The following is a 24,524-nucleotide window of genomic DNA, read 5'->3' on the forward strand; positions in this document are numbered from 1 at the left end:
TCACCCGTTCATCCGTTCTTGTAATACTCCTCAACACGGTGGGGGGGGAGAGCGCGGTAGCCACGCTGTCCTAGCCACATTAGTTAGAAACCCTTCCGTTCCACTTCGCTGGATGCACCGGGTCCCCCCCTCATCGAACTCGGCCCCCCTTCGCCGGTGTCGACTGGTGTGAGCTACAGATTTTACCTCTTGTCCTGCGTCTGTGTGTGTGTGTTGAACTCGTCTACAGCAAATTGTCATGGAGGCGAGCACGGCGGCCGCAGGAAGCATGAGCATCCAGCCACCAACGCTTCCGAACCTCCCGAACCTGCTGGACCTCGCTAACATCACGGCGCTGGTGCCAAACATGCTAGGAATCGGTGGCGTACCGCTCAATAGCCTCAACGGGACGGGGCTGCCCAACGTATTTTCGTCGGGCGGATCGCCTCCATTGGACCTGGGGCAAGCGCTAGGCGGCCTAATGGCAGGCTTCGCCACCCCGACAACCAGCAGCGCACAGCAGGCGCCTAAGACGGCTGCGAAGAATGCAACCGCGGCTGCACAGCCGACCGTAGACGAACCGGTACGCATGTCGTTGCTTCCGTTTTCGTTGTTCTGAGTTCCATTCCGCCAAAAAACGCGTATTTAAGGACGAATCAGCCCTCACCTTTACGAAACCTTCGTGGGCTGCCATTAAAACGAAACACGAAGAGAACAACCCGAACTACTATCACTACTAAAACTATCAGAGGAACCATTTTGGGCCAACAGACGGTAGAAATTGAGTCACGTCGAAAAACACACTAGCTCTAGAGTCGCTCGATCCGCTTGCAGGGCTAGCCGCCACCGAGGTGTTCGATTTCGGTATTGCCTTTCAGACGTAGTTCCGCGGAGGAGGTTCGCAGTCCTCCCTCAGTCATGTATATTTGCTCAATTTCTCGACAACTCTCGAAGGTCTGCTGGTCACCGCTGGTATTTAACATTATCATGCTAATGGCGGCTAGTTGATTCATGCTTTGCTCACCCTTCACTCGCATCACACCTTTTTTTTAAACCATTCCTCTTTCTTTTTCTTTTTCTCTTTCCTTTTCTTTTTCTTTTCCCCTTTCTCTGTCTCTTTCTCTTCCTTGTTCTACTACTCTTTCTTTTTATCTTTCTGTTTCACTTTCTCTTACCGTCCCGCTCTCGTTCTCTGTTCTTCTTTCGTTCGTTCATAGCCACGTTTCATGGTCTTGCCTTTCTGATGTCTTCCGGTCACTGTCTGGTTTCGTCTCTATCTGTCAACTGTGGTTACTGTGCTCATCCGTGAAGATGGACACGTTGACGTTTCATGTTTTCGCACGCAATTCGAGCCACTCGCCACCTCCTTGCTCCTTGATTCCTTGACACGTCCCCATCTGCCACCGTTTTTTTTTGTTTTTTTTTTGCATGACGGTTGTTCATCACGTTCATCACCCGCGTGCGCCGTGGCACTGAGCCGAAATCGCACATCGTATTAGCTAGATCAGATTATGTGCGTCCCCTCCCCCAGGCTCTAATCCCCTGTCTCTCCCAGGCTCTCGGAAGCCTGTCCGAGTCGGAGGCATCCGATCTTCCGGACGAAACTGACGGCAGCGGCGATGGAGCCCCCGAGGGCGATAAGGCGGAGTCGGCAACGACGGCCACGACGGCCTCGGCGGCGACAAACGATGTCGAACCGACGGAGCCAACCAAAGCCCCGCAGCCGAAGCTACCGACCGCAGGCAAGGGCGAAAGCCCGACCGATAAGGGCCCCAAGAAGCTCCAGAAGCAAGCTAAGCGCACCAGCGATGCTGTGTAAACCGGAAATCCCTAAAAGCACCCCGAAACCCTTCCGCAAAAACCCTTCGACTCTACTGTTGTACGATTTCGCGGCATTCACGAGCGCGGCAGCGACACTAAGGGACGCTTCAATCTTTTGTAAATAGTCGCCGGTTTCTGTAGTCCTTTCATACCTCTACTTCCTTTTCTGTGCTGTCTTTTGTGACACCTTTGCTGTCCCATTTTTGCTCTTTGTTCCACTTTCTTTTCACTTTCTTGCCATTTTCTTCTCTTTCATCATTCCGTCCGTCTTTCTGCACACTTTTTTCTTATTATCTTCTCTCTTCTCAATAATCCAATTCTGATACTGTATTGGTTGCCTTTTTGCGACGCTGTGTAGTTTAATTTTCCTGTTTTCCACCGTTTCCGTTTCCCCAATCGTTCTCGAATGCTTTTCCGGTTGTGTCCGGTTCCTCTGCCCGGCTTAACCCAATATTGCCTTAGTGAAAAAGGAGAACAATAATTAAACAAACCAACAACTAATTAAACGCTTGGTCACGAAATGTTGTATGATATTAAGCACTCGGCTCTCGGAAGGACTATCAGTAAGGAGAATTATAATACTATTATGACGTTTTTTTTATGTTTGATTATTATAATTTCTTGTTCTTAGGATGAAGGTGACACACTTTTATTTAAATGCGATTGTCTAGGTTTCCCTTCCTCCCACTCTTCTCCGACTCTCTCATGCGCTAGAGCAGCTCGCGATCTAGCGAACTCGCTGGCTAGGGGCGCACCAGACCGCTGGTTCCGTGTAGTGTGCGCTTCACTATTGTCCATATTATCGAGTGCTACTGCTGTTGTACAGGGTGGCCCAGCCCGAATTCTTTTTTCTATTTGGTTATAAAATAAAAACGGCTTAATACTTTTCGATGCTTGAACTTTTATTTGAAAGGTGGATTCCTAAATTTTTATTTATTCAAAACAATTTTGGTCAAATGTCTACCACAATTGGTTTGGTAGTGGCTCATTCGGTCGCCCTATTTTTGAGTACGTTTATGATTGTTTCTGGTCCTATTTTGGCAATAGCAACTTGAATTTAGGGCTTGAGGTTGTCAATAGTTGCTGGTTTGTTCACATAACATAAATATCGATTTTGGCTGACGCTGTATGGCAAGTAGCGTCGCCCTGTTCAAACCAAACGCCGTCCAAGTTCTCAGCTTCAATTTTACCGAAAAACCAATCAGCCAAAATCTGCAAAAACAGTCACTTATTGTGGATGCATTGGCTTCTCTTGCACGATATGTGGGTTTTCCAACCCACAATACTGCTTATTAACAAGCCACCTAGGTGAAAATGAGCTTCAATAAAATGTGCTTTTGACGAATGATTTGACGACCTACTACTTCGGAAATAATTTTTTAATATTTCCCAGCTTTCTTCAAGCGTCAAACGTATCATTTCGTCAATTTCAAAGTGTATACTGAATGATTACAATTTGCAGAATTAATTTTGACGTCTTAAACATCAAGTAATTGGAAGTTCAAAAAAAGAACGCCAAATGGACCACCCTGTAGTATTGTCACCACTGCTACTTCTACCATTCTTACCGCTACTACTGCTGCTACTACTACTACAACCACTACTATCTAATATCGCTACTTAGGCAGTCAAGTGATTTTGTTGTTATTACGGAAGGAAAAAGGCACATTTAAACAGGAAAAAAAAATACAAAGGAATACTATCAACTCTATATACTAGCGGGTATGTTTGTGAACGGCGGACAATCTTAGAGCTATGGAAAAATTAGGCAGACGAAAGTGAACAAATTTAATAAAACTGAATTATGTAAGAACGACGCGTTTGATTGCATTCGATGGTACAGCTCGATCGCGCCTATACTCGAAAGAAAGCAGCAGCAGCGTTTCCAGTAGCGATGCCGACCGACCAAGAGCGCAGCATCCGACGACCCTTTTATTCCGGTGCTATCATATGATAGCGCGAGGAAGTAGACCGCAGCACCACAGCTGATGTACGCATTTGCCAAAAACAACTGCTTGCGTGACAGAGAGCGAGCGCGCGCGAGAGAGAGAGAGAGAGAGAGCCAGAAAGACGTTGCTTGAGTGCGAGCTAATACAACCGAGACGGGCGCAAGAATATGAATATATTACAGTGCGAAAGATACCGTGTCGTGTCGGATCATCATTGTCACACACACACACACAATAACACCGCACACGGTCACTGATTGGATCCTCTCTATCAGCTGACGGTTTATAACGTTACGACGCCATTCCCGGATGCGCCACTGCGTCGTCAGTGGCTGGTTTCGCGGCTCAACAGCAGCAGCTCGGTGCGATGTTCTCAAGTAAGTAGCAACACCGTAGGGACGCTCGGAATCGTTCGCGCTCTGCTAATCGTATCTGACCCCTTTCCGCTGGGCAGAGGCGTTAGGGGAGTGGTCGGTGTCGCGGCAGGCCGTGCTGCTGGCTGCTGGCCTCGGCGGTGTCACGGTACTGGTGGCTGGGGCCTGGCTAGTGAAGAGGCGGCTCGATAACACACCACCGCAGCACTGGCAGGAGGCCGGCGTCCTCACTGACATCTACGTGTACCCGATCAAATCGTGCGGTGCGATCGTGGTGCCGGCGATCGAATGTGCCAACACCGGCCCCCAGCAAAATCTGTTGCGGGACCGCACGTTCCTGGTGACGACCGAGGAGGGCAAGTTCGTGACGGCCCGGATGAAGTCGAAGCTGGTGCTGGTGGTGCCGCGATTCGATGACCGGTGCGAAACGATGACGCTGACCGCGCCCGGTATGCCGGAGCTGCGTCTCGACGTGCGCCGGTGGGCGTCGGGCGAGTACGACGGGACGCTGAAAGAGGGTACCGTGTGGGGTGAAACCGTCACCACGGTCGACTGTGGAGAGGAGGTGGCCCGCTGGTTCTCACGGTACCTCGTCGACCGGGACACGGGCTACCGCCTGCGGTACTATCCGCACCAGCACCCCCAGCGTCGCCGGCAGGGCAGCGACACGGGCACCCTGCACGACGAGACGAGCTACATGCTGTTCAACGAGGCGAGCGTGACCGATCTGAACCACCGGCTTGACCACAAGGTGGGCGCGCTCCAGTTCCGCCCGAACTTTGTCGTCCGCGGCCCGCAAGCGTACGCCGAGGACCGGTGGCGCTGGGTGCGCATCGGTGAGGTCGTGTTCCGGTACCGCATTCCGTGCCTGCGCTGCGTGTTCACCACAATCGATCCGGAGACGGGCATCGCCGACCCGTCCAAGGAACCTCTGCGGACACTCAAGGAGTAAGCCCAGCCCAGCTCCCGGCTGCTGTATGCTCTCTCTCTCTCTCATTCTCCTGCGCTCTCCTGCAATACAGATACCGGCAGATTCCGGCCCTCGGTGATTCACCGGCCTTCGGCATCCACCTGGGACTGCGGGGCGCGGGGACCGTCAAGGTCGGCGATCCGGTGTACGTTGCGTAGAAGGACTTCGCACTGATTGAACGTTGAGGAACGTTGATGGTCGCCGCCGGACGCCAGCTTTTCTTTCGAGCCGCATTTCTTTCTGTACTTTCTGTGTTTGCTGCGTTTGCGTGTTTTGCGCCTTTTTGGTTTGTTTCATAACTCACCATACGCGCGACAAACCACTTTAATAGACACAAATAAATGTTATACAAACACACGCGTACACTTTCGCGCGGGGCAATGGACCAGTACGGTAGGTAGCTACAAAGGGAGCTCGGGGCTCCACTAGATGCCGACGAGGACCGGTTCGCCGAGAGCGATCGTGCCGAGGGCCCGGACGCCCATCTGCGTACCGAGCACCGGTGTCTGCCCGAGGCCCGGCTTCGTGCGATACGCCCGCAGTGTGGTTAGTGGCTCCTGGTCCGGGCTCCTCTGCCCCGTTTCCGGGCTGACGTTCGTAAACAGGCACCTGTACCAATGAATCCGGCGATAAAACCCGGTTCCCGATTAAATGACAAGCGTGGAATGGGTGGCGAGGTATTAGGTGTGTGAATTAATTCGTGCTGTTTTAGATGGCGTTACTTACTAAATCTAACAAATGTTTTTTTTTTATGAAACGTGTGTTTGATAGCTACTGTCATTAAGCACCTAACGCAGTATAGATTGTTTGGTTAAAGTATAAACATCGCCTGTTTTAAGCATTTGAACATGTCAAGTTTTGTTCCTGGTAAAGCGTTTTTGCGGGGAGTACTTTTTCATTATTACTTGCACGGCAGAAAAAAGGGATTCTTGTACCGAATCTTCACTGGTGATGAAAAGGAAAGTTAGTAATACAATACTAGACGCAAAAAGCCCTGGATACAGCCTCGTGAACCAGGTCCATCGCAACCAAAGCGAAATATTCATTGCGCAACGGTTATGCTGTGCGCATATGGGGGATATGAAAGGTGTTGTGTACTTTAAGCTTTTAAACCTAATGAAATTATTGATGGACAATCCCCTCCACAACAATTGATGCATTTAAAGGAATGTTTTGGCCATAAAACGACGACAGTGGGGTAAAAGACACGGTAAGCTAATTTTTCAAAATGACAACGCTCGACCCCACATCGCAAAACCGGTCAAAACCTATCTCCAAAATGTCGGATGGGAACTGTTAAGGGTCTCTGATTGGATCGCCTCTAAAGACGAGAAATTCTATCAACACGGTTGACATCGACAAATGGTGAATCAAAACGGCACGGTATTAATTCACACACCCAATACGAATCCGCGTAGCTGTGGGGGCAGTGGGGTCAAGTTGCTGAACAAACAACGAGAGCAAACAGCAAGCTGTAGGGGTTGGCGCCGATAGCACAGATAGCAACTAGATAACGCGACGGCCGATAAGTGCCGCTAATAGGACCGTCTTATGTTTTTTTTTTTTCACAGCCAATTTCTCGCACAAAGATGGGGAAGAAGGAGTGGAGAGGGGGTGCTTACAACTCACCGTGTGCACGGTTTCACGTTCCGGTAGATGGTGCTCCCGATGCGGACCCACTTCCAGTCGTCCTCGGCGAACGCCGCCGGACCCTTCACGAGGATGTTGGCGCGAAACTGGAGCGCTGGCACCGACCGCTCGAGCCGCCCGTTCACATCCGCCAACGACGCCTCCGACATCAGCATGTAGCTGGTCGCGTCGTGCAGGGCGCCCGAGTCGCGGGCCGTCAGTAACGCGTGGATGCGGTTGTTCGGGCGCACCGGGCGCGTCGGCCCGTCGTGCGGATAAAGCACCAACCGGAGGCCAAAGTCTTCGCTGAGCAGAAAGCGCGACAACCAGCGGGCAACCTCCTCGCCACAGTCAACGGTGGCGACGGGTTGGTCCCAAACGGAGGTGGTTCCCACCCCAACCTGGCTGCCCTCGAGCAGGCGCCGTACCTCGACGACGATATCTAGCATGCCGGGTGCCGACAGCGTCATTTGCTCGTAGTCCGCGTCGAAGGCGGGCTGCACCAGCACCATCGTCGGGTGGGAGCGGCCCGTGATGAACGTCCCGTCGTCGCTGCGCACCACCATGAAGGTGCGGTCGCGCAACAGTCCGACCGCCGGTCCGATGGCCGTGCAATCGAACTGACGCACCCGAACCGCTGCGCATGACTTGATCGGATAGATCCAAAGGTCGGACACTTCGCCCACGCGCTGCCACTCGCGCGGTGGCCGATTAGATGCCCGGTGTTGAATCAACCGGTACACACCGTACCCGGTGGCCACTGCCAGGCAGGCACCGACCGCTACGCATACGACACGACGCACCGGGACCCAGTTAGGCCCATCGCTTTCCAGTAACTCTGCCGAAGAAAAAAGGGTTATAGAAGTGTGTCCGATGTCATCGGTTGGCCGAACTACTTACTCGATAGCATCTCTTTCGACGACCCGCCCGTCACGCGGTGGTGCCTGAAAGTGAGTGGTATTGAGCAGAAGTCTATCATTAATAAGTTTGCACTTTCGACGGTGTTGAGATGATGGAACTGTTTCGTTGCTGGCCACAAGAAGACCGAAAGTATGGCGGCAGCATCATCAACAGCCGCAGCAGCAGCAACACCACCACCAACACAGCAAACGACAACTATCAGCCGTCGAGGACCGCTCGTCTGCCTGCTGATAACCCCCGGCGGTTCCCTCCTCCACCAGGGAATGACAATCTCCGCCAACCACCGTGTGCTGCTGCTTGATAAGGCGATCGGGGTCCACGTCTTCCCTCCGCGGCTCACCTGGCGTGCTAGCAAGGCCGCGTTAATCAGCGATTTTTGGCAGCCTGTGGTAGTGCAATTAGCGCTGCGTACGCGACGTATCCCACGTTCTGATGCTGGCGAGGCGCTGAAATGGGCATTAGACGTCGCCAACGCGACTGAACATAACCGAGCTACGGAACGAAGAAAGGATGCACTCCTCGAGTTCGGTATGTTTTTAACGCACGCCCATCACGCCTCACAAGCTCCGCTGCCTTTGCTTACACCGTTCATGAAAGGATAGATTCTTCACGCTGTTCCATTCTGTCTCTTGTTTACATGCGTACAACACTACACCATGGACACAAAAATAACCGCAAAGAAAGTCCGACCGAATGATGCGTTGTCGGTCGGTCGAGGAGCGGGGAAAAGAGTCGTTGGCGGGGATTGTGTGTGTGTGTGTGTTGTACACGCTCTGTCACTTTGTACAGGCACTTTGAGGGTTAGGGCGTGCTGTTAAAAGCCGAGACATGAACCAACTTTGCCACGGTAATGCTGTCAGAAGCCATATTTTGTCTGCGGAATAATATATTTCATATCCAAACGTTGCTATTGAATGTTTCGTTGAGGTTCCTGGGTTGAGTTTAGTTAAGTGATCTATTCTCGTTTGAAAGTAAACCTGGCCCAAGCCAGACGGAAAGCGAAAACATATCGAAACGATTAAATGAAGCCCCGCAAAATGACAGCATCGTGTTGGTGCGAAGGCGAAAGCCAGTTGTTGACATCCTTATTTGTTATTGTATGGGTTCAGCTGACTGCATATAGGCAGGGTGCGATGGTGCAGGTAAGCAACCGTCCCTAGGCATGACTGTGTTTCATTGTTCGGCTGCGAAAGAACGCAAAAGTTTCCTCGCTGCAGTTTAGTTTGTGAACATTCATCGCCGCCTTTCTGGCTTATCTTGTACGAGCAAAACATAAGTACCGGAAGCAACAAACGTACCCGACAATGCCGATTCTATACAGTGTGATTGCCCGAGGGCAAACGGTGCTGGCTAAATATGCGGAGTGTGTTGGAAACTTTACCGAGGTAACCGAGCAGGTGATTGCTCGGGTTGAAAGCCAGAACCATAAGCTCACTTATCTGCACGGCAACTACCTAATACACTACATCTGGGAAAACCAGCTCATCTATATGTGCATCACGGACGACGTAAGTTGGGTTGGGTCACAAGTGGTTACCAGGGAACAATGAATCCGTACTCGTTTTGACAAGGATACCCCCCGTTTTTCCCCCCCTTTTGTCCGGCAACAGACATTCGAGCGCTCGCGGGCGTTCCTATTTCTACAGGAAATCAAACAACAATTCAACATGAAGTACGGCCTCACTGTAGCTACCGCGATCGAATACGCAATGAATACGGAGTTTTCGCGTACCCTTGCGTCGCTGATGCAGCGCTACAGCGAGGGAAACCACAACGATGCGATCGGGCGCGTGAACGACCAGATCGGCGAACTGCGGGACATTATGGTGAAGAACATTGAGCATGTGACCAACCGGGGAGAACGCCTGGAGCTGCTGATTAATCAGACCGAAAATCTGCGGAACAATGTAAGTGGGCGTCGTAAAATCTTTCTGCCACCGGCTGAAATTGGCTTTTTATCCTTTCTTCAAGCTCAAGTATCTAATTCACGTTTCTCTGTTTTCATGCTCATCGTCGCGCCCGCTCCGTGCAGTCCGTGTCGTTTCGACAAACGTCGCGAAGTCTCGCGCGCGCCATGTTCTGGCGTAGTGTCCGTCTTTATTTGCTGATTGGTGGCATTTTGATGTTTGTAATATATGTCATCATCAGTATGGCATGTGGGGGGCTGCTGTGGCAAACGTGTCTCGGGTCCTCCACAGAACCTGCCAACTGAGCGCGGGGATACATAGGTAGGAACATTTACCCGTGTTACGTTGAACCTGCACTCGTTTCATAGACCTGATAAGTCATTTGTGATGACTGTGCTTCGGAAATGTTAATCTCACATTCCTATTTTTAATCGTTTGTGTCCGGGTTCATCGTTGAAGTCCTTCCGGATTCCAGCAACCCTTTGGAATGATTGCTTTATTTGGTTTCACATTTTAGACGATATTATTTAGACAATTATGTTATTCCTGTTTGAAATTGGTATGCAGCATTCTCTTTAAATCGGCCTTAAATATCATCAAAGACTTCGATTTTATTTAGAAAACTAAGTGTTAGATAAAATCAATTCAACAATCAATTCGTCGCTTGCAAGCTGGCGAGCTGTGTGGTTCGACCGTAGATCATCAACACAATCAATCAACACATCCTGGATCTGGTTCAAAAGATGATCAGACAAACTCGGCTAAACGCTCTTACGTTTTAACTTTTATTCGATCGGGCTCGGAGTTCGGAAGTCTGGTTGAGTCTCCGTTACGTTTGCATCGTACCTTGACCGACGTTTTGACCTACCTTCCAGGAGGAAATGAACGTCTGTTGTACACACAATTGTGCCGTTGAAACGATTCTCCGTGTACCTATGTTTTACAGCTAACCTAGAGACATTCTAGGGTTTGTGAATTATTTTGTTTCAATACTGAGCTATCATGTGTTTATCCAAAACATACAGTACTGTGCCAAAACTGTATATACCTACTACCGAAAACAAACGGGAAACAGTTTCCTTTGATTATCGGTGCTTGGTGCATTATGAATACCTTCAACAAACCAATTCGGCAAAGTATTTTTTTTTTGAGTGTTATACGTCGTTTGCGTAATGTTGTGCGTAAAATAATACCGGATTAGTGGAGAGACCATTCTTGGTTTTCGCTTCACGAGGAAGTTTTTGCGCATCACATTATCGTGATCATTTCGCCACAAACTCGAACCATATCGTTCCGCAAGCATCGCCTTACTTAGCACCATGTGACTTCTGGCTATTCGCGAGACTCAAAAGACCGACCCAAGGACACCTTCACAGTCGATAGTAAGGACAGGAGACGAAACAAAGGATGTGTTGAAGGCTATTTCTAAAAAGAACTTTTCGGGCCGTTTTGAAAATTGGACTAAATGTAGACATATGTGTTTTTGCATAGAGTAGGGATTTATCTTAGTGGTGATAACAAAGCTTTACAAAAATAAACAAAGAGTTTTTGAGTCAAAAGCGGATTCCCGATATTTTTTTTGCCCACATTAGGACGGGTTCATTTCCGATAAAAGAAGTGTCAGATTGTCGAAGGCGATTTTAACACTGTAGTGCAAAAGAGAGCGGAATCCGGGAGCCTTGGTTTTTGGCTTGAAGATTGAGAAGAAAAATTGCAGCTGCTGCAGAGCCTGTGTTCTATCATGCCTGCTCCATTCATCATCGTGTCACAAATCCGACGCCCTCATTTACTGCAAATGAAAAGAACAAGAAAAGAAAACACAAAACATGATAGGCAGATGTAGCGATCCACTAAGTCTGATACCGCACGTTGAAGCGTTATGATAAAGTGTAGTGTAAATAATACTGCGCATTAGACGGTTGGTTTCTAAATGGTTTACTATACTTTGATTGTGCGATAAGGAAACCCGTGCGCTAGAGCTGTACGGCCATCTAAAAACCACCATGGCAAAGTTACATCAAACATCCCAATATAATAACGATATTTTTCTTCTTTCATTTACTTTTATAGAACGGATAGAGCCGTATCAAGAAGCAACTTAAAGTTTTGCACTTAAGTTGATGCACTCTCAACTGTCAGGGTTCGAACGTCGACGTCTTTTTCGCAAGAATCCGATGCATCGATACAGCGCAGACGGACGGACGAGCCACTAATAATAATGATAGGCGAGTAATAATACAGAATAGGATTAGGAACAGGATCCGAAGGAGCGAATACGCCTATACACATACGTTCGGGAAGCGGATGCGGATAATATATATATACACATATATCTTTCAAGGAAACCCAAGGAGTTACTCAGAATGATGCTTTTTCTGTTATGTTTTGGTCGTGTTGTGGAGTCCCCATTAGCACATGTACATAACATATACATCCAAACATTGTGATCTATTATACCTCTCTGTGCATAAAATAAAACGATTTGAAACGTAACGCGTTTTTGTTGTATTGAGTGTGCATAGCATAGCGATCACCAGACCGCTCATCCATTAACCATCCTGAGCGTGTCCTTTCCACCGCCACTTGAAGGTAAATCGCCTACGACATGATCTTCTCTCCCAACACGAATCATTTCCTCCTGAAGGTGCTGACCGTTCAGGATCTGAAGATAAAAATAATCCCTAATAATCCCCAACAGCCATGTGCTGTTTGACACTGGGTAACAGATAACAATCTGTTTTCTCAACAGTTATAGGTTCAACCAGAACTTAGGTTTGCTATGAACTTCAGAGCGATATTTATATTACTTTTATTTGCGCATATTTGAGAACTAAGCCATCGTCAGACAACACTGAGACAAGAAGCTCGTGAAACACTGTGGGAATGTTTCAATGTAACAGCGCCCCCTGGGAGCGAATGGCGCAGAACGAACTATTTCCAAACACGTTCGAAGGTGAAACATTTCAACGATCGGGAATTGAAACCTTACGCACGTGACCGTGTCGGCAGGATGGTAAATCGACACTGCCGTCCATTATTATAATTGTGCCTTGATAACTTAAAATTAGTATGAAGAAGAGCTTTTCACATCGTGCGAAATGCTGCAGCACGATGCGAGTCGAACGATTGTTCCGACAAAAGTGACCCGTGCTCGCTCACCTCATCTGCCCCCATTGCTCTCTACCAGCTGCGTTTGTTCCCTCGTTCGGAGACGTAATTGGGGGAGATCCTATGGGGGCCGAACGCTACCCAATGCATAGTGACAATCTAAACGCATCTTCTTCTTCTCTACACCAGAGGCAACTATTACTATCTCTGTTGCTTTCTGTAACGGTGTGTTGTTATGGGCGGGGTTGTTAGCCCCGCCGGGGATAACTCGGGAACTCACCGGACCAGCTGCTCTACCCAAGGAGGGGGGCCGCCACAGTCAAAATAAAAACAAAACCCGAGGCGGGCCGGCCAGGGGTTGCGAGAAAAGCATAAACGGAAACGTAGTTTTTTCCAGTACGTTGTGCGGGACTACACCCCCTGAGCCTGAGACGCTCCCCCAAGGGGTGAAAAGGGGCGAGAAGGGGGTGCTCGTTCGGTTGACAAAGAGAGAGAGAGCGAGAGAATATGGAGGAGACGAAACGATGATGAGTCAGGAGATGACTCACACGGACGGACACACACACACACACGCACCCATGCATCTGCTTTGTGTTTTGCCCCAGACAGCCGTCGGGGACCGGGACCTCGAACCCAGACCGGGCTCTGGAGGAGGACGGCGATTAGTAACATCTCAAATGCGCACCGCGCGCGAACTAACACGCAGTCTGCTCTCTCTCTCTCTCTGTACCCCTTCAAGCGGCCCCCCTTTTCTGCCCTTTCACTCTCTGCTTATCACCATCCCTTCTCTCTGGGTCTAGGAGAGAGTCGCAAAAGGAGCAGGAAGGAACACCTCATGCCGGCACATCTTGTCCGGCTCTCTCTGGTCCGGGAGGTCCAGCTTCCGAATGCTGCACGCACGCACGCACCCACGCACGCACAACATCCAGCCAGCCAGCGCATGAGTGAAACGGAACAAAGTTCGCACCTTCGCCACTTCGCTCTCTCGCTCTCTCTCTCTCTCTCGCACCGCATCGCTTGTCTCGTTTTGCGCGCGCACACTACTTTCGTCTGCATATACCCTGTGTCTGAATCTGCGGTGTGGATGCGCCTAGTCCTCCGTCAGCTATCGCCCTATCTCTATCCGCTTCTCTCGCTCACTGCGCTCGCCTGTGCGTGTGCGAGTCCTTTCCCTGCCCTTTTTTTGTTTTGCGCCTCTCTCTCCCCGGAGGGTGTGTTCCCGGGCGATTTTCCCGAGTTTTTCGCACGGACACGCATTCTGATGCAAAAAGGCCGCTCCGGCATCCACGGGCACGGGCCACGCATTGCCTCATCTGCTCTCGCTCGCTCGCTTTGCCTATCTAGCTGTCTCTCTCTCTCGCTCGCTCGCTCGCTCCCGTGTGCGGCGCCCGTGATCGGGCGACTGGGGTTCCGCGGTCGCCAGGCGTCCTGTGCGGCTCACAGTATCAACGGCACCCTTCACCGGTGAAGAGTGTGTGTCAACAAATCGTGCACCCCGCGGGTCAGACGACGACGACGCGTCTCGGTATCCTCGTGTCGCGGACAGGACAGCGCGCATAACGACGCAGAGCATAAGCATCTCCTGTTGTATGTAGTGCACCGGCGTCCCAGTGGAGCATCCAGCCAACCAGCAGTCCAACCCCGCGTGTGTGTGTGTGTTCGCTCGTGAGGTGATTTTTGTTGCTATTCTATGTTTTGGCTGGGGTGTCCTTTCTACGCCACCCGGAGGGGGGGCGACTGGCAGACTCACTTCTGCTGTCTCTCGCTGAGGGCAAGAAGAAGGGAACAAGTGCAAGTGTACTTGATACTACGTGTACGTGCGTGCGTGCGTCTGTGACACATAATTCCGTTGTTGTTTTTTTGGGGGTGGGGGAGGGGGCGTTGCGGGGGATGCTGCTGTGCTGCTGAGATACACTCTACAATCAAAAGCTATTATGCTGTGGGTTACACACGCGCGGCCAGACACACAGACCGCGCGCGTTAACATCAATCAACCCTTCGGCAAGGCAGGGGACCGGAACCGGAAGAGCGTGTTATCTGAGCCCGGCCCGTCCCGAAATCACAGCATCACAGAGGAGGGGGGGGGGTCTTTGATGGTGCCTTGCAGTGCAGTGCCAAACTTATAGTCGAAACTGATAGTAACAACAACAACAACGGAATTGTCGAACGGAAACGGAAAGCGAAAGTGCATCTGCTTGTGTGTGTGTGTGTGTGTGTGTGGTGCTATTTTTTTTCTTTTGCGTTGCAAAACGAAACACTGAGTGAGAAACACGGGTGAGAAAAAGATAGATAGTGAGCGAGAGAGAGAGAGCAAGAACGAGCATCAAAAGGATGAAAAGGTAGCAAAGCACCAGGATCTCCTACGACTAGGCCTCCCAGGACAGTGAGAGACAGAGAGAGAGAGAGAAAAAGAAAGGGGGGGGGGGGCGCGCGCCACAGACACCCCCACCCAGCGCCGCCCCGGCGATTGAGCGCAGTGATGAAAGGGAAAGAGAGGCACCGAGAGAGAGAGCGAGGTGAGCTGGTGAGAGTCGTTCGAATGTTTCGCAAACCGGAAGCTGGGAGTCCGTCGCCCAAAACGATGGGACACACAGCACGGAAGTAATGGAATTCCTTCACACACACACACACACACACAGTCATCTCAAGAGTAAAGTCTGCACAGGATCCCCAACCTTCCTTCCAACGCCAGGGGAGCTTTGGCACACAACAGGGCACAGGGACAGGGTGCGGATAGGGTTGGTGGAACGACGGGGTAGGGGAGTGGGTGGCGGGATGGGAGGCTTGTAGGGCAACGGGTTCGGAGGCAGTGCGGATCGGATTAGGCCAAGCTCCGGGCAAAAGTTCCCGAAGCCGGAGCTTGCCCTTGAGGCGAAGGGTTTAATGACGGGGTGGAGCCGGGGGTTGGTGTGATCCGAGTGTAACCGATGCAATCCTCGGCAGCAGGTCTGGAATGCGAGTCACACGCGGTCCGCACTGCATCGTGAGCTTGGTGACAGGTCTGACAGGACACCGGACTGACAGGAGCGGAGACCGAAAAACTCTCGTGGAGAGTGAGTGAGTGGCGTCGAGTGCGAGTGTGGTGCAGTGTACGCGAAAGGACTTTTGCGCGCTTTTTTTTTTTTGTTGATCCGAGGATCCCGATGAGTGGTGAAACCGGAGCCGGAGCATCGAAAGCCTAGTCCCAGAAGTGCCCCCCAGCCGAAGAGACAGCCGAAGAAGCGGAAGCCGAATCTTCCAAGGATAGCAGCCCACTAGCAGCAGCAGCAGCAGCAGCAGCAGGAGCACACCAGCAGCACCCCACCCCACCATGGATAGCTCGCCCGATCTGTCGCTGAAGTTGCGGCGCGGTTCGAGCGATTCGCGCGAATCGTACTACATGGACTTCGCCCAGGGCATCGACTCCGACATCGAGGACGTGGTGACGATGGCCTCCGCCTCCGGGGGTTGCGGGACGGCCAGCGGTAGTGCCACGACCACCCCGAACACGCTGCCGGCCGCCAGCCTGCCGGACGTGACGATCCTGTCGGTGGGCGGCACCACCGGCATCATCCCCGAGGAGGACGACTCACTGGTCGAGCTCGACGAGGACGAGGGCGCGGGACGGGAGACGGGGCAGTCGCAGCAGGAGGATCGCGAGGGGGTCCCGACAGGAACCGACGGTGAGCCGCCGCAGGCCGGAAACGATGCAATCGTCCTGCCAGGACTCTTCCTATCGGCACTCGACATCGACCTGGAAAGGTAAGTCCGCCCGGTGCGATTAGTGCGAAAGGGGAGCTGAGGGGGAGGGGTGGGGAGTGTGTGGATTATGTTGGCGATGGGGACGCCCTAAACGAAGATAGACATGCAATTGCTTTCAATTGCACCATCCGCCACACACACACTCACACACACACACACACACACACCATACGGTGTGCGAGAATATTACCTCACATACCTCATACACCGAGTTACACCGAGGCAGGCAGCGTTGAGCGTTGATTGCTTTTTGATACAATTAGCCACTGACACTCGGCACGAACCCCGTGTGGATGTGCGATGCTGAACCCAGCGGAATCAGAGCCCCCCCCCCCCCCCCCCCCCAGAGAACGGACTTCTGGGGATGAGCATGAGAGGATGGGTGGAGGGAGGGGCGGACATGACCTTGTTTGTGGGCGTACAGATCACAAACCATCCTAGTCCATCCATCTAGTGGATTTTAGATTCCGAAGATCCGGAGGGCGCCAAATATCGATTGTGGCTGTCACTTAGCGTCAAATGTCGTCCAAGTTTTCAAGCAAGCCGACGAGAGTCAACATTTTCGTAAATGTCAAAATTTTTACTGGATGTTTACAATTTGGTAATGAAGTTTGATGCTTTGAAAATCAAGTCATCGTTGGTTTTAAATCCAAACACTTGATTGATGGATGGATGCAGAAATTGATGGATCACCCTATGGGTTGAAAGATTTTGATGATTACTACTGCTAGGCTTTAGAATGCAGTACGCAGCTGATCATTCGACTGTAACACCGACCGTTGCCAGCTTCTTGGCGTACGATCACTTGAGGGTCGGCTCAGGGCGTGTTCGCATTTAAGACCTTAACTTCCCGACCTTGAAGACCTCGATGTTTCAGGCGACCTTACCTGACCTGACCTGGAACTCGGTCAGTGGCGCAGTCAGTAGCAACGGTACGTCAAGATTTACGGTGCTGCTTGCAGACTAATAATGGAAACGGTAGGTTCCAGCCCTGTCCCTGCCCCGAACTGTGTCTGATCCCTTCTGATCCAGCGCGCCCTTTGACCCGCGGATAACCCCCAAGCCTTTGGGGACTTCTACATGCCGGTGGTCGCGTTTTGAGGGATGTGGAAAAACTCGAGAACGCAAGCCTACTATCGTCGATGTCTTTCCAGATCGTACACTCAATCCATCGTCTCCGTCTATTGCCCCCAATGACGCCTTTTACTGAGATGCCACTGTGTTGTGTGTTTTCATCGCTTAACGCCTGGGCCGTTGGTGGGAAGGCCCCCCCCACCCGGGGGCGAATAATGTACGATGACGGCGGCGAGCGCCCGTTCAAGGCGACGGCGGCCGCCAATCGTAAAAGTTTCCGATTTACGACTCTTGACGGCATTGTTGTATGCCGACGTCATCCGTCTGGCCTGGTTTGAAAAGGGGAAAAAAATCGAGCAAACGGCGAGCGCAATCACAACATTCCGACGTATAGTGTGGTGTGCCGCGTGTGTCGTGCACTTCCGACTTCCGAGCGAGAGCACACACTATTGGCGACGTTTGCTCGACCTCGGTGTCAATCGGATACGGTGTGACCGCATTTCTTCACCTTTCTTTCGGCTTCGGCGTGTGATGAGTCACGCCAGCGCTATGTATTTGGCCAGCTGGCCACATCGGCGTCGGCGTCGTCGTCGAGGTCATCGTGAGGATGCTGTTCGGTTTAATTACGGCCGGCACCGGCCACCTCGGATCTAAACAAACCCCGCCACCGTGTGACGGATGACGGATGGTCGACATCAAGCACGCGGTCCCGCAATCCCGAATCACGCAACCAGGTCCCACTTTTGGTCCAACATTGGGATTTGCAGCATCGCCGATTCGAGCTAGAATTCCATTACAGAAGGGACCGGACCACCATCCGGGTTGTTTGTGTTTTCTTCCCGCGCTGGTAGACCAATAGGTAGGCTGGAACCACACCAAAACACACAGTGGCGGCGCCGACTGTCGGGTTGTTTTTCGATTGCCGGTACGTGAGATTTTTGGCCCATCACCAATAACAATACGCAGATCACGCGCGACGAGACAGTATCAGTAAATCTAGTTCTAATTTCATTCAGTGGCCCTTTCGGGGGGCCAGCAGCTTGCTTAGTAGTTCTCGCATCAGACCCTTAAACAATCAAACAGTTCGCCACGGGGGGGGGCAAGTTGTGTTGGACCTGACGATGCGTGATATGGTAATACCGCTTAGGGAATGTGTTTGGCTCGCTCAACAGGCCGCGTTCAAGCAGTTTCGAGCAGTTTCCGCCGTAAGTGCATTTCCGCATCAGCGATTGACGGACGGTGTCATCCGTCTCTTATGGCCGAAAGAAAGACTAGTAAGCAAAGTAAGCAAACCACACACACACACACACACCCAAAACCTAAGAATCCAAAAATAACAACCACCTGGATTGGATTGGACACATGGACTGTTGATGCATCAACTGTGGGGAAGTGCTTTAGCAGCCTTTTAATTTGCCCAACTAATCGGTGGCCCCTCTCAGGCACTGTAATAGGGCTGACATAATTAGACAATCAATCTACCCACTGCATAGGGGCAGAGATTTGAGCTGAGCGTCGTGTGCCCTGGCTGGTGGCAGGATTCGTATCCCTGCTGCTGCTACTTGTGTCACCTGGAATCTGATATATACTGATGAGAATCAGCGCGCCCGCGCCCGCGCACCCATCAGTGTTTTAGCTTTCCTTTGGCTCCACAACGCTGGTGACTAGCTGACCGGATGTCTACCATCGGTTTCACTTCGCTTTATTCTACTTTGTTTACCTGCGACGGTTTCAATTACGGCACTGAGAGAAGCGGACCTTTGCAGCAGTAGCAATAGCACCTCCAAAAACTGACATAGCCAGGCAGATACGCACTGTAAAAGATATATAGAGCGAAAGAGAGAGAGAGATTGGCTGCGAGGTAGCTCATAATTAGATTAACTCCCGGGCTTACGGACCTGTGGAGCGCTTCCTAGCCGGTGCGTGTAATTCAATCGGCATTCGACAGAGTGCACCAGTGTGTGTGTGTGCGAGTGTGTATGTGTGTGGCGGATACTTGAGCGTGCGCTCCGGGCACACCCTACCGGCAAACCGACCTTCGGCCCCCCCCCGACCTGGCGTGGGTGCGTTTCTCCGAGCGCCGTGATCATCCGTCATCGTCGACGACTAGGTTGTTGGGACAAGTGCCGCCAGCTGATGGTGCGAATTGCCGCTCTAGAACCGACCGAATGGGCCACTTGTCATTCGATCCGTCCGTCAGCCAGCCAGACAAATGAAGCGAAAGCGCCCGGCTAGTCCCCGACCGACCTCGGCCGCACCTACTACACCGTAGCGGCGTACGATCAGATTTGGTTTGCATTAAATTTGATAATGTCTCCCCGGACCCCCGCCGGGAGACTTCCCGAACTTTGTTGAGCGTGTCAAGTACTTCGCCTTTGTCGCGACATCCGACATGTGTGAGTTATTGGTGCTCCTTGAGTAGCAACGCGGGTGTTGGCCATTTGGCGTCGGTATCTGGTCGGCGCTGCTCTCCAATTGTATGCTCTGCTCTATAACTTTCTTCCTATCAACCCCCCTCGTCCTCCCGCTGGAACGTGGAACAGAGACCTGAAGGCAACGCTGCAGCCACTGATGCCGTCGCCATCCGTGTCGCAGAACGCGATCGTGTCGCCCGAAGCATTCAGCACGCACACATCGCCGGATCCGTCGGTACAGCGACTATCGACCGGCGAAGAGCTCCACCAGCAGCAGCAGCAGCAACAGCTGTCATCGCAGTCCACCATCAACATGCCGCCGGCGATGGTTCCGATCACGCCCGACTACCCGCTCCTCGCGCTGGCGACGACGGCAGCGGTCGCGAGCACCAGAGAGTTCGCCGAGACTTCCTGCACCGGCTCTTCGTTCGGCATCCAGGGCACCAGCAAAACGATGCCACCGCCTCAGCCCGGGACCAGCTCGGCTTCGTCGTCGGGAGCTTCAGCAGCTTACCACCAGCAGCAGCAGCAGCAGCACCATCAACGCTACCTACCGAAGGCCGGTTCACCGGGAAGCCGAACAATGGGCTCCACCAGTGTCTGCCTGCCACCGGAGCACCACCACCAACACACGGAGGTGTTCACCGCCGAGGACGGGATGCTACCGAAGTCACCCTCGCAGACACTGAGCGGTGCGGCGAGTCAGTCCACTACCACGCAGCACCTGTCGGTGCTGTACCACGCTCACCATCACCATCTGCACCCGATTCTGACGACCAACCGACGGCCGTCACGGCTGCCCGAGCCAGTCATCTACTACCCAGCGCCGCGTGAAATCAAACCGTAAGTAGAGCCGGTGCGGGGGATGCGGACCCTAGTGCGGACCACTGTAGTGCTCATTCTCTCCCTCTTCCCAGCGGCGAAGCTCTGGCAACCACACTGTCGGCCCTCTACGGGAAGCTGTTGGTCGTGATGGGTATAGCGTTCCCGATGGCCGAAGTAATCTCCACCTATATTCCTCCGTCCTTCTACGAGGTAAGTGTTCCCGCTGCGCTGCGTTCCCGATTCTGGCTTTGACCCCGCACGCCTCGGGCTTTGTGTCTTCCCGTAGGGCTTCTACCTGTACCTCTACATCGGCAGCATGGTGTTTCTGTTCTTCATGTACACGACGCTGCTGTGGGGCAAACCGAAGGCACCGCCAGTGTCGCCTGCCAAAAGTAAGTACTGCAGCATCCCTAGATGTAGATAGGGACATAGAGCACGCATGAGGTACAAAGCTACCGTCTCTAACGCCGTGTCTCTGCACATCCCTCAGAACCTACGGCGACCGTCACGAAGAAGGTATTGCGCCGCAGCAGCACCACCTGCTCGTCGGACAGCGGGGAACGGTCGGACAGCGAGGATGAGACGATTAGCTCGGGCCCGAAGGTGCCGGTCCACGCGCGCCGAATGTCCCTATCGGCTGGGATGGCTTCCCGGCTGCAGCACTTCGGAAGCTTCTACCTGCGTATGGGAGCCGTCGGTAGGTAGTGCGGTAGCTAGAAGTAGTGGGTTCTCTAGGTTCAGCACCGTTTTTCTTTCCCGCACAGCGTTCGGTATCGGCAGCATGATCTACTCGGGGCTAGAGTTTGGCCAGTACTTCGAGCTCGAGCGGGACACCAAGTGCCACAACGTGCTGCTGGCACTGACGCCTGCCACGCGCATGGCCTTCATCTTCATCCAGATGTATTTCATTTTTCTCAACAACGAGGTAAGCAACCGTTGGCAATATGTGAGAGGGTGATCCATCAAGATTTTAAACTTCCGTACTTCGTTGATTTTTTAAACGTTAAAACTTCATTCTGTGGTAATTATGGTAAACGCTACGCTACCGAGAAAAAATGTTGCCTGATTGTTTCTTCGCTGGAAGCTGAACGACTTGAACGACATTTGGCGCTACGTGTCATACACAGCGACAGTCACAATCGATAGTGCTTCGATTTTCGGATCTTCGAAATCCAAACACACTGGATGAAGAAACCCTATAGAACTCCGATATGAAGAAGTCCTCTAACATGCTCTCGTCTTCTTTCTCTCTCTCTCTCTCTCGCTGTCCCTGACTTATGTTGACAGCAAATCAAAGTCTACCGGCACAAGATCGTGGCCCGCTTCGGGCTGATGCACATGATTGGCACCAACCTATCCGTCTGGTTCTCGGTGCTGATCCAGGAGACGAAGCACGAGATACTGACGTTCTACAACCCCGAAAACCGCACGCTGCGCATCTCCCACCGACTAGGTAAGCAACCCCTCGGTACCTAGATGTCCTACATAGACTCTTCTACTCTCCACCTTTTTTTTTTTGGCCGCAGGCAACAAGATGATGCCGCACCCGGTCGAATCGGTCGCACACCTGCGGGTGGCCCGCGGGCTGAAGGGGCCGCACAACATCTTCGAGTGCCGCCGCTCGAACATCATCGGCACGCTGGTGCAGGACGCGTCGCCCTTCCTGTTCCCGTGCACGATCGAGTACTCGCTGATTTGTGCCGCGATCCTGTACGTGATGTGGCGTAGCATCAGCCGGCCGCAGACGGAGCCTCCGCAGCGCCAGGAGAGCCTGCACCCGCTGAAGCGCTCGCCGCACCACTACTCCGTCGACTGTGCGGGCGCGCACAAGGGCCTCTTCATCGGCATCCTCATCCTGGTGCTGACCATCATCTCGCTGATCCTGTTCTTCGTGCTGATCTCGCGGCCCGAGTTCGTGAGCCTCGCCGTGACGGAGGTGAACATCTGCGAGCTGACGCTGTACGGCACAACGACGGCGGCCACGCTGATCGGGATGTTCCAGGTGCGCCACATGCAGTACGACGCGTTCCGCAGCTTTAGCCTCGACGACATCCTGCTGGTCGGTGGCCAGACCGGGTCGTTCCTGTACAGCACGTTCACTGTGATCGGCGGCCACTTTACGATGCGCCGCGACACGGTGCTGGTGCTGATCACGGCGCTCGCGTCCCTCGTCGAGACCGCCTGCCAGACGATGTTCATCCTGGACGCAAGCCGGCGGTCGGCCGCCACCCAGGAGCACATCCGCAAGAAGCCGGGCCGCGAGATCGTTACCTTCCTGCTGGTCAGCAACCTGGCGATGTGGGCGATCAACACGCTCGAGAAGAGCCGGGCCGAGTCGCATCCGATCCAGCTGCACTTCTACGGGCTGTGGGCGTGGACGATCATCACCCACGTCTCGATGCCGCTCGCCATCTTCTACCGCTTCCACAGCACCGTCTGCCTGTGCGAGATCTGGAAGCGGGCGTACAAGATGAAGCCCGCCTACATGTAGGGCCGTGCGGTGCGGGACGGTCGGTCCACCGCCGCCACCACCACCACCACCACCACCACCACCACCACCACCACCACCACCACCATCATCGCCTCCGGTGCTTCCACACGCGCTGCCGCTAACGCTCCTGCCGCCACCCATCATCAGCGCGCCATCATCCTCAGGCAGGCTCCTGCATCCAGCACTTCTCATGGTATCTTAACCACTTCCATCACTGCCGCTGCTACTACTACTATCAATACTACTACCAACAATACTACTACTACTACTACTACTGCAACTGCTACTATTGCTAACACTACTGTCACTACTAGTCCAGCCACTACCACCTCTGCTACGATTCATCCGCACGCGTACCTACACGTTTAGGGTCCATCCAGTCCTGGTGACATCAACCGACACTACGAAGAATCGGTCACTACTCGAAATATTGCGACACACACACACACACTCATGCAACGCACATTTCATGCTCATATTGTTTCTCGATGTACCGCGCGTGGACTCTTGTCGCCACCTCACTGCTGGAAAGAGGAGAGTCCGTTGCTTTGCTGAACACCACCTGCCATGATTCCCCAGAAGCAGAAGCTGGGGAGCCTTCTGAGCCACACCTTCGACGCGGGGAAGGCGTTTTAGAACTGTCATTGCATAGCCCACCGCTCGTGTTTTTTATACTCGTGTACATTTTCTACCGAAGACAGCGAGCATCGAAGCAAGGGGGTGTTGTATTGCGCCGCGCCGCTGCCGGTGGAGGTGAGAAGAGATTTATCTCACGCTCCGGGAGCTCACGGGCGCGTTTTTAGAGTACATTTATTTCATTTTTGGACGATACTTTTACCGGATGACGGAAACGGAATATTAATACAAGATGTAGAGGTAGGCAAGGGGCGCAAAGGATTTGCGAGTAGAAGTACATTTGACTGCCCGATTCCAGCGTCGATCAGTAGGCGCCAAAGCAGGCCAAGTGACAAACAGATATACTAGTAGATGAGATGATATAGAGCGCACAACGGACAGGCAGGAGACGGCGTGCTAGTCGTGTGGAAATCACAAACTTTACACAGCAAAGCCCAAAACCCATAAGTAATATAACGCACGTCCACACAGACGGCGGCGACAACAATCTAGAGTTAGGTTTTAGTTTCGTGAAGCGTGTCAAACAAATCGGGACTGGTGGTCAGTGTCGCTGTCATCTGATTGCGCCGGGTATATCAGGATATCGGCCAGGATCCAGGAGACGCGTACAGTACAAACCTGCTCGAACCTGCGGTGGCGGTCGGATTCTCGGGCAGGTCCTCGGGCTTGTTTTAGGTCTTTAGGT

The 24,524-nt window shown here is 52.5% G+C and overlaps 4 protein-coding genes across 5 annotated transcripts; 3 read left to right on the forward strand and 1 right to left on the reverse strand.

Annotated features, from left to right (window-relative positions):
- Positions 1-4,044: 4,044 nt before the first annotated feature.
- LOC128274583 (mitochondrial amidoxime-reducing component 1-like) lies at positions 4,045-5,450 on the forward strand. Its single transcript, XM_053012824.1, has 3 exons — positions 4,045-4,126; positions 4,204-5,071; positions 5,146-5,450. Exons 1-3 carry the CDS (start codon positions 4,117-4,119, stop codon positions 5,249-5,251), a joined length of 984 nt encoding a protein of 327 aa, XP_052868784.1. The 5' UTR covers positions 4,045-4,116; the 3' UTR covers positions 5,252-5,450.
- LOC128274566 (mitochondrial amidoxime-reducing component 1-like) lies at positions 5,152-8,046 on the reverse strand. Of its 2 annotated transcripts, XM_053012813.1 has the most exons (4): positions 7,984-8,046; positions 7,623-7,666; positions 6,723-7,560; positions 5,152-5,702 (listed from the first exon to the last, which is right to left on the reverse strand). In XM_053012813.1, the coding sequence occupies exons 2-4, from the start codon at positions 7,630-7,632 to the stop codon at positions 5,519-5,521; spliced, it is 1,032 nt and encodes a 343-aa protein (XP_052868773.1). In that variant the 5' UTR covers positions 7,633-7,666; positions 7,984-8,046; the 3' UTR covers positions 5,152-5,518. The 2 variants fall into 2 exon arrangements, with proteins under 2 accessions (XP_052868773.1, XP_052868765.1); XM_053012805.1 differs by lacking the exon at positions 7,984-8,046 and having other exon boundaries at positions 7,623-7,820.
- A 788-nt stretch (positions 8,047-8,834) lies between these two features.
- On the forward strand, positions 8,835-12,034 carry LOC128278793 (vesicle-associated membrane protein 7). The gene is made up of 4 exons (XM_053017525.1): positions 8,835-9,151; positions 9,254-9,550; positions 9,676-9,871; positions 11,621-12,034. The coding sequence occupies exons 1-3, from the start codon at positions 8,948-8,950 to the stop codon at positions 9,853-9,855; spliced, it is 681 nt and encodes a 226-aa protein (XP_052873485.1). The 5' UTR covers positions 8,835-8,947; the 3' UTR covers positions 9,856-9,871; positions 11,621-12,034.
- A 3,934-nt stretch (positions 12,035-15,968) lies between these two features.
- LOC128278943 (proton channel OtopLc) lies at positions 15,969-23,203 on the forward strand. Its single transcript, XM_053017668.1, has 8 exons — positions 15,969-16,399; positions 20,017-20,730; positions 20,805-20,922; positions 20,999-21,104; positions 21,203-21,409; positions 21,477-21,637; positions 22,000-22,165; positions 22,239-23,203. The coding sequence occupies exons 1-8, from the start codon at positions 15,969-15,971 to the stop codon at positions 23,201-23,203; spliced, it is 2,868 nt and encodes a 955-aa protein (XP_052873628.1).
- Positions 23,204-24,524: the final 1,321 nt, after the last annotated feature.

The sequence above is a fragment of the Anopheles cruzii genome, chromosome X (genome assembly GCF_943734635.1).
Source record: "Anopheles cruzii chromosome X, idAnoCruzAS_RS32_06, whole genome shotgun sequence".
Lineage (NCBI taxonomy): Eukaryota > Metazoa > Arthropoda > Insecta > Diptera > Culicidae > Anopheles > Anopheles cruzii.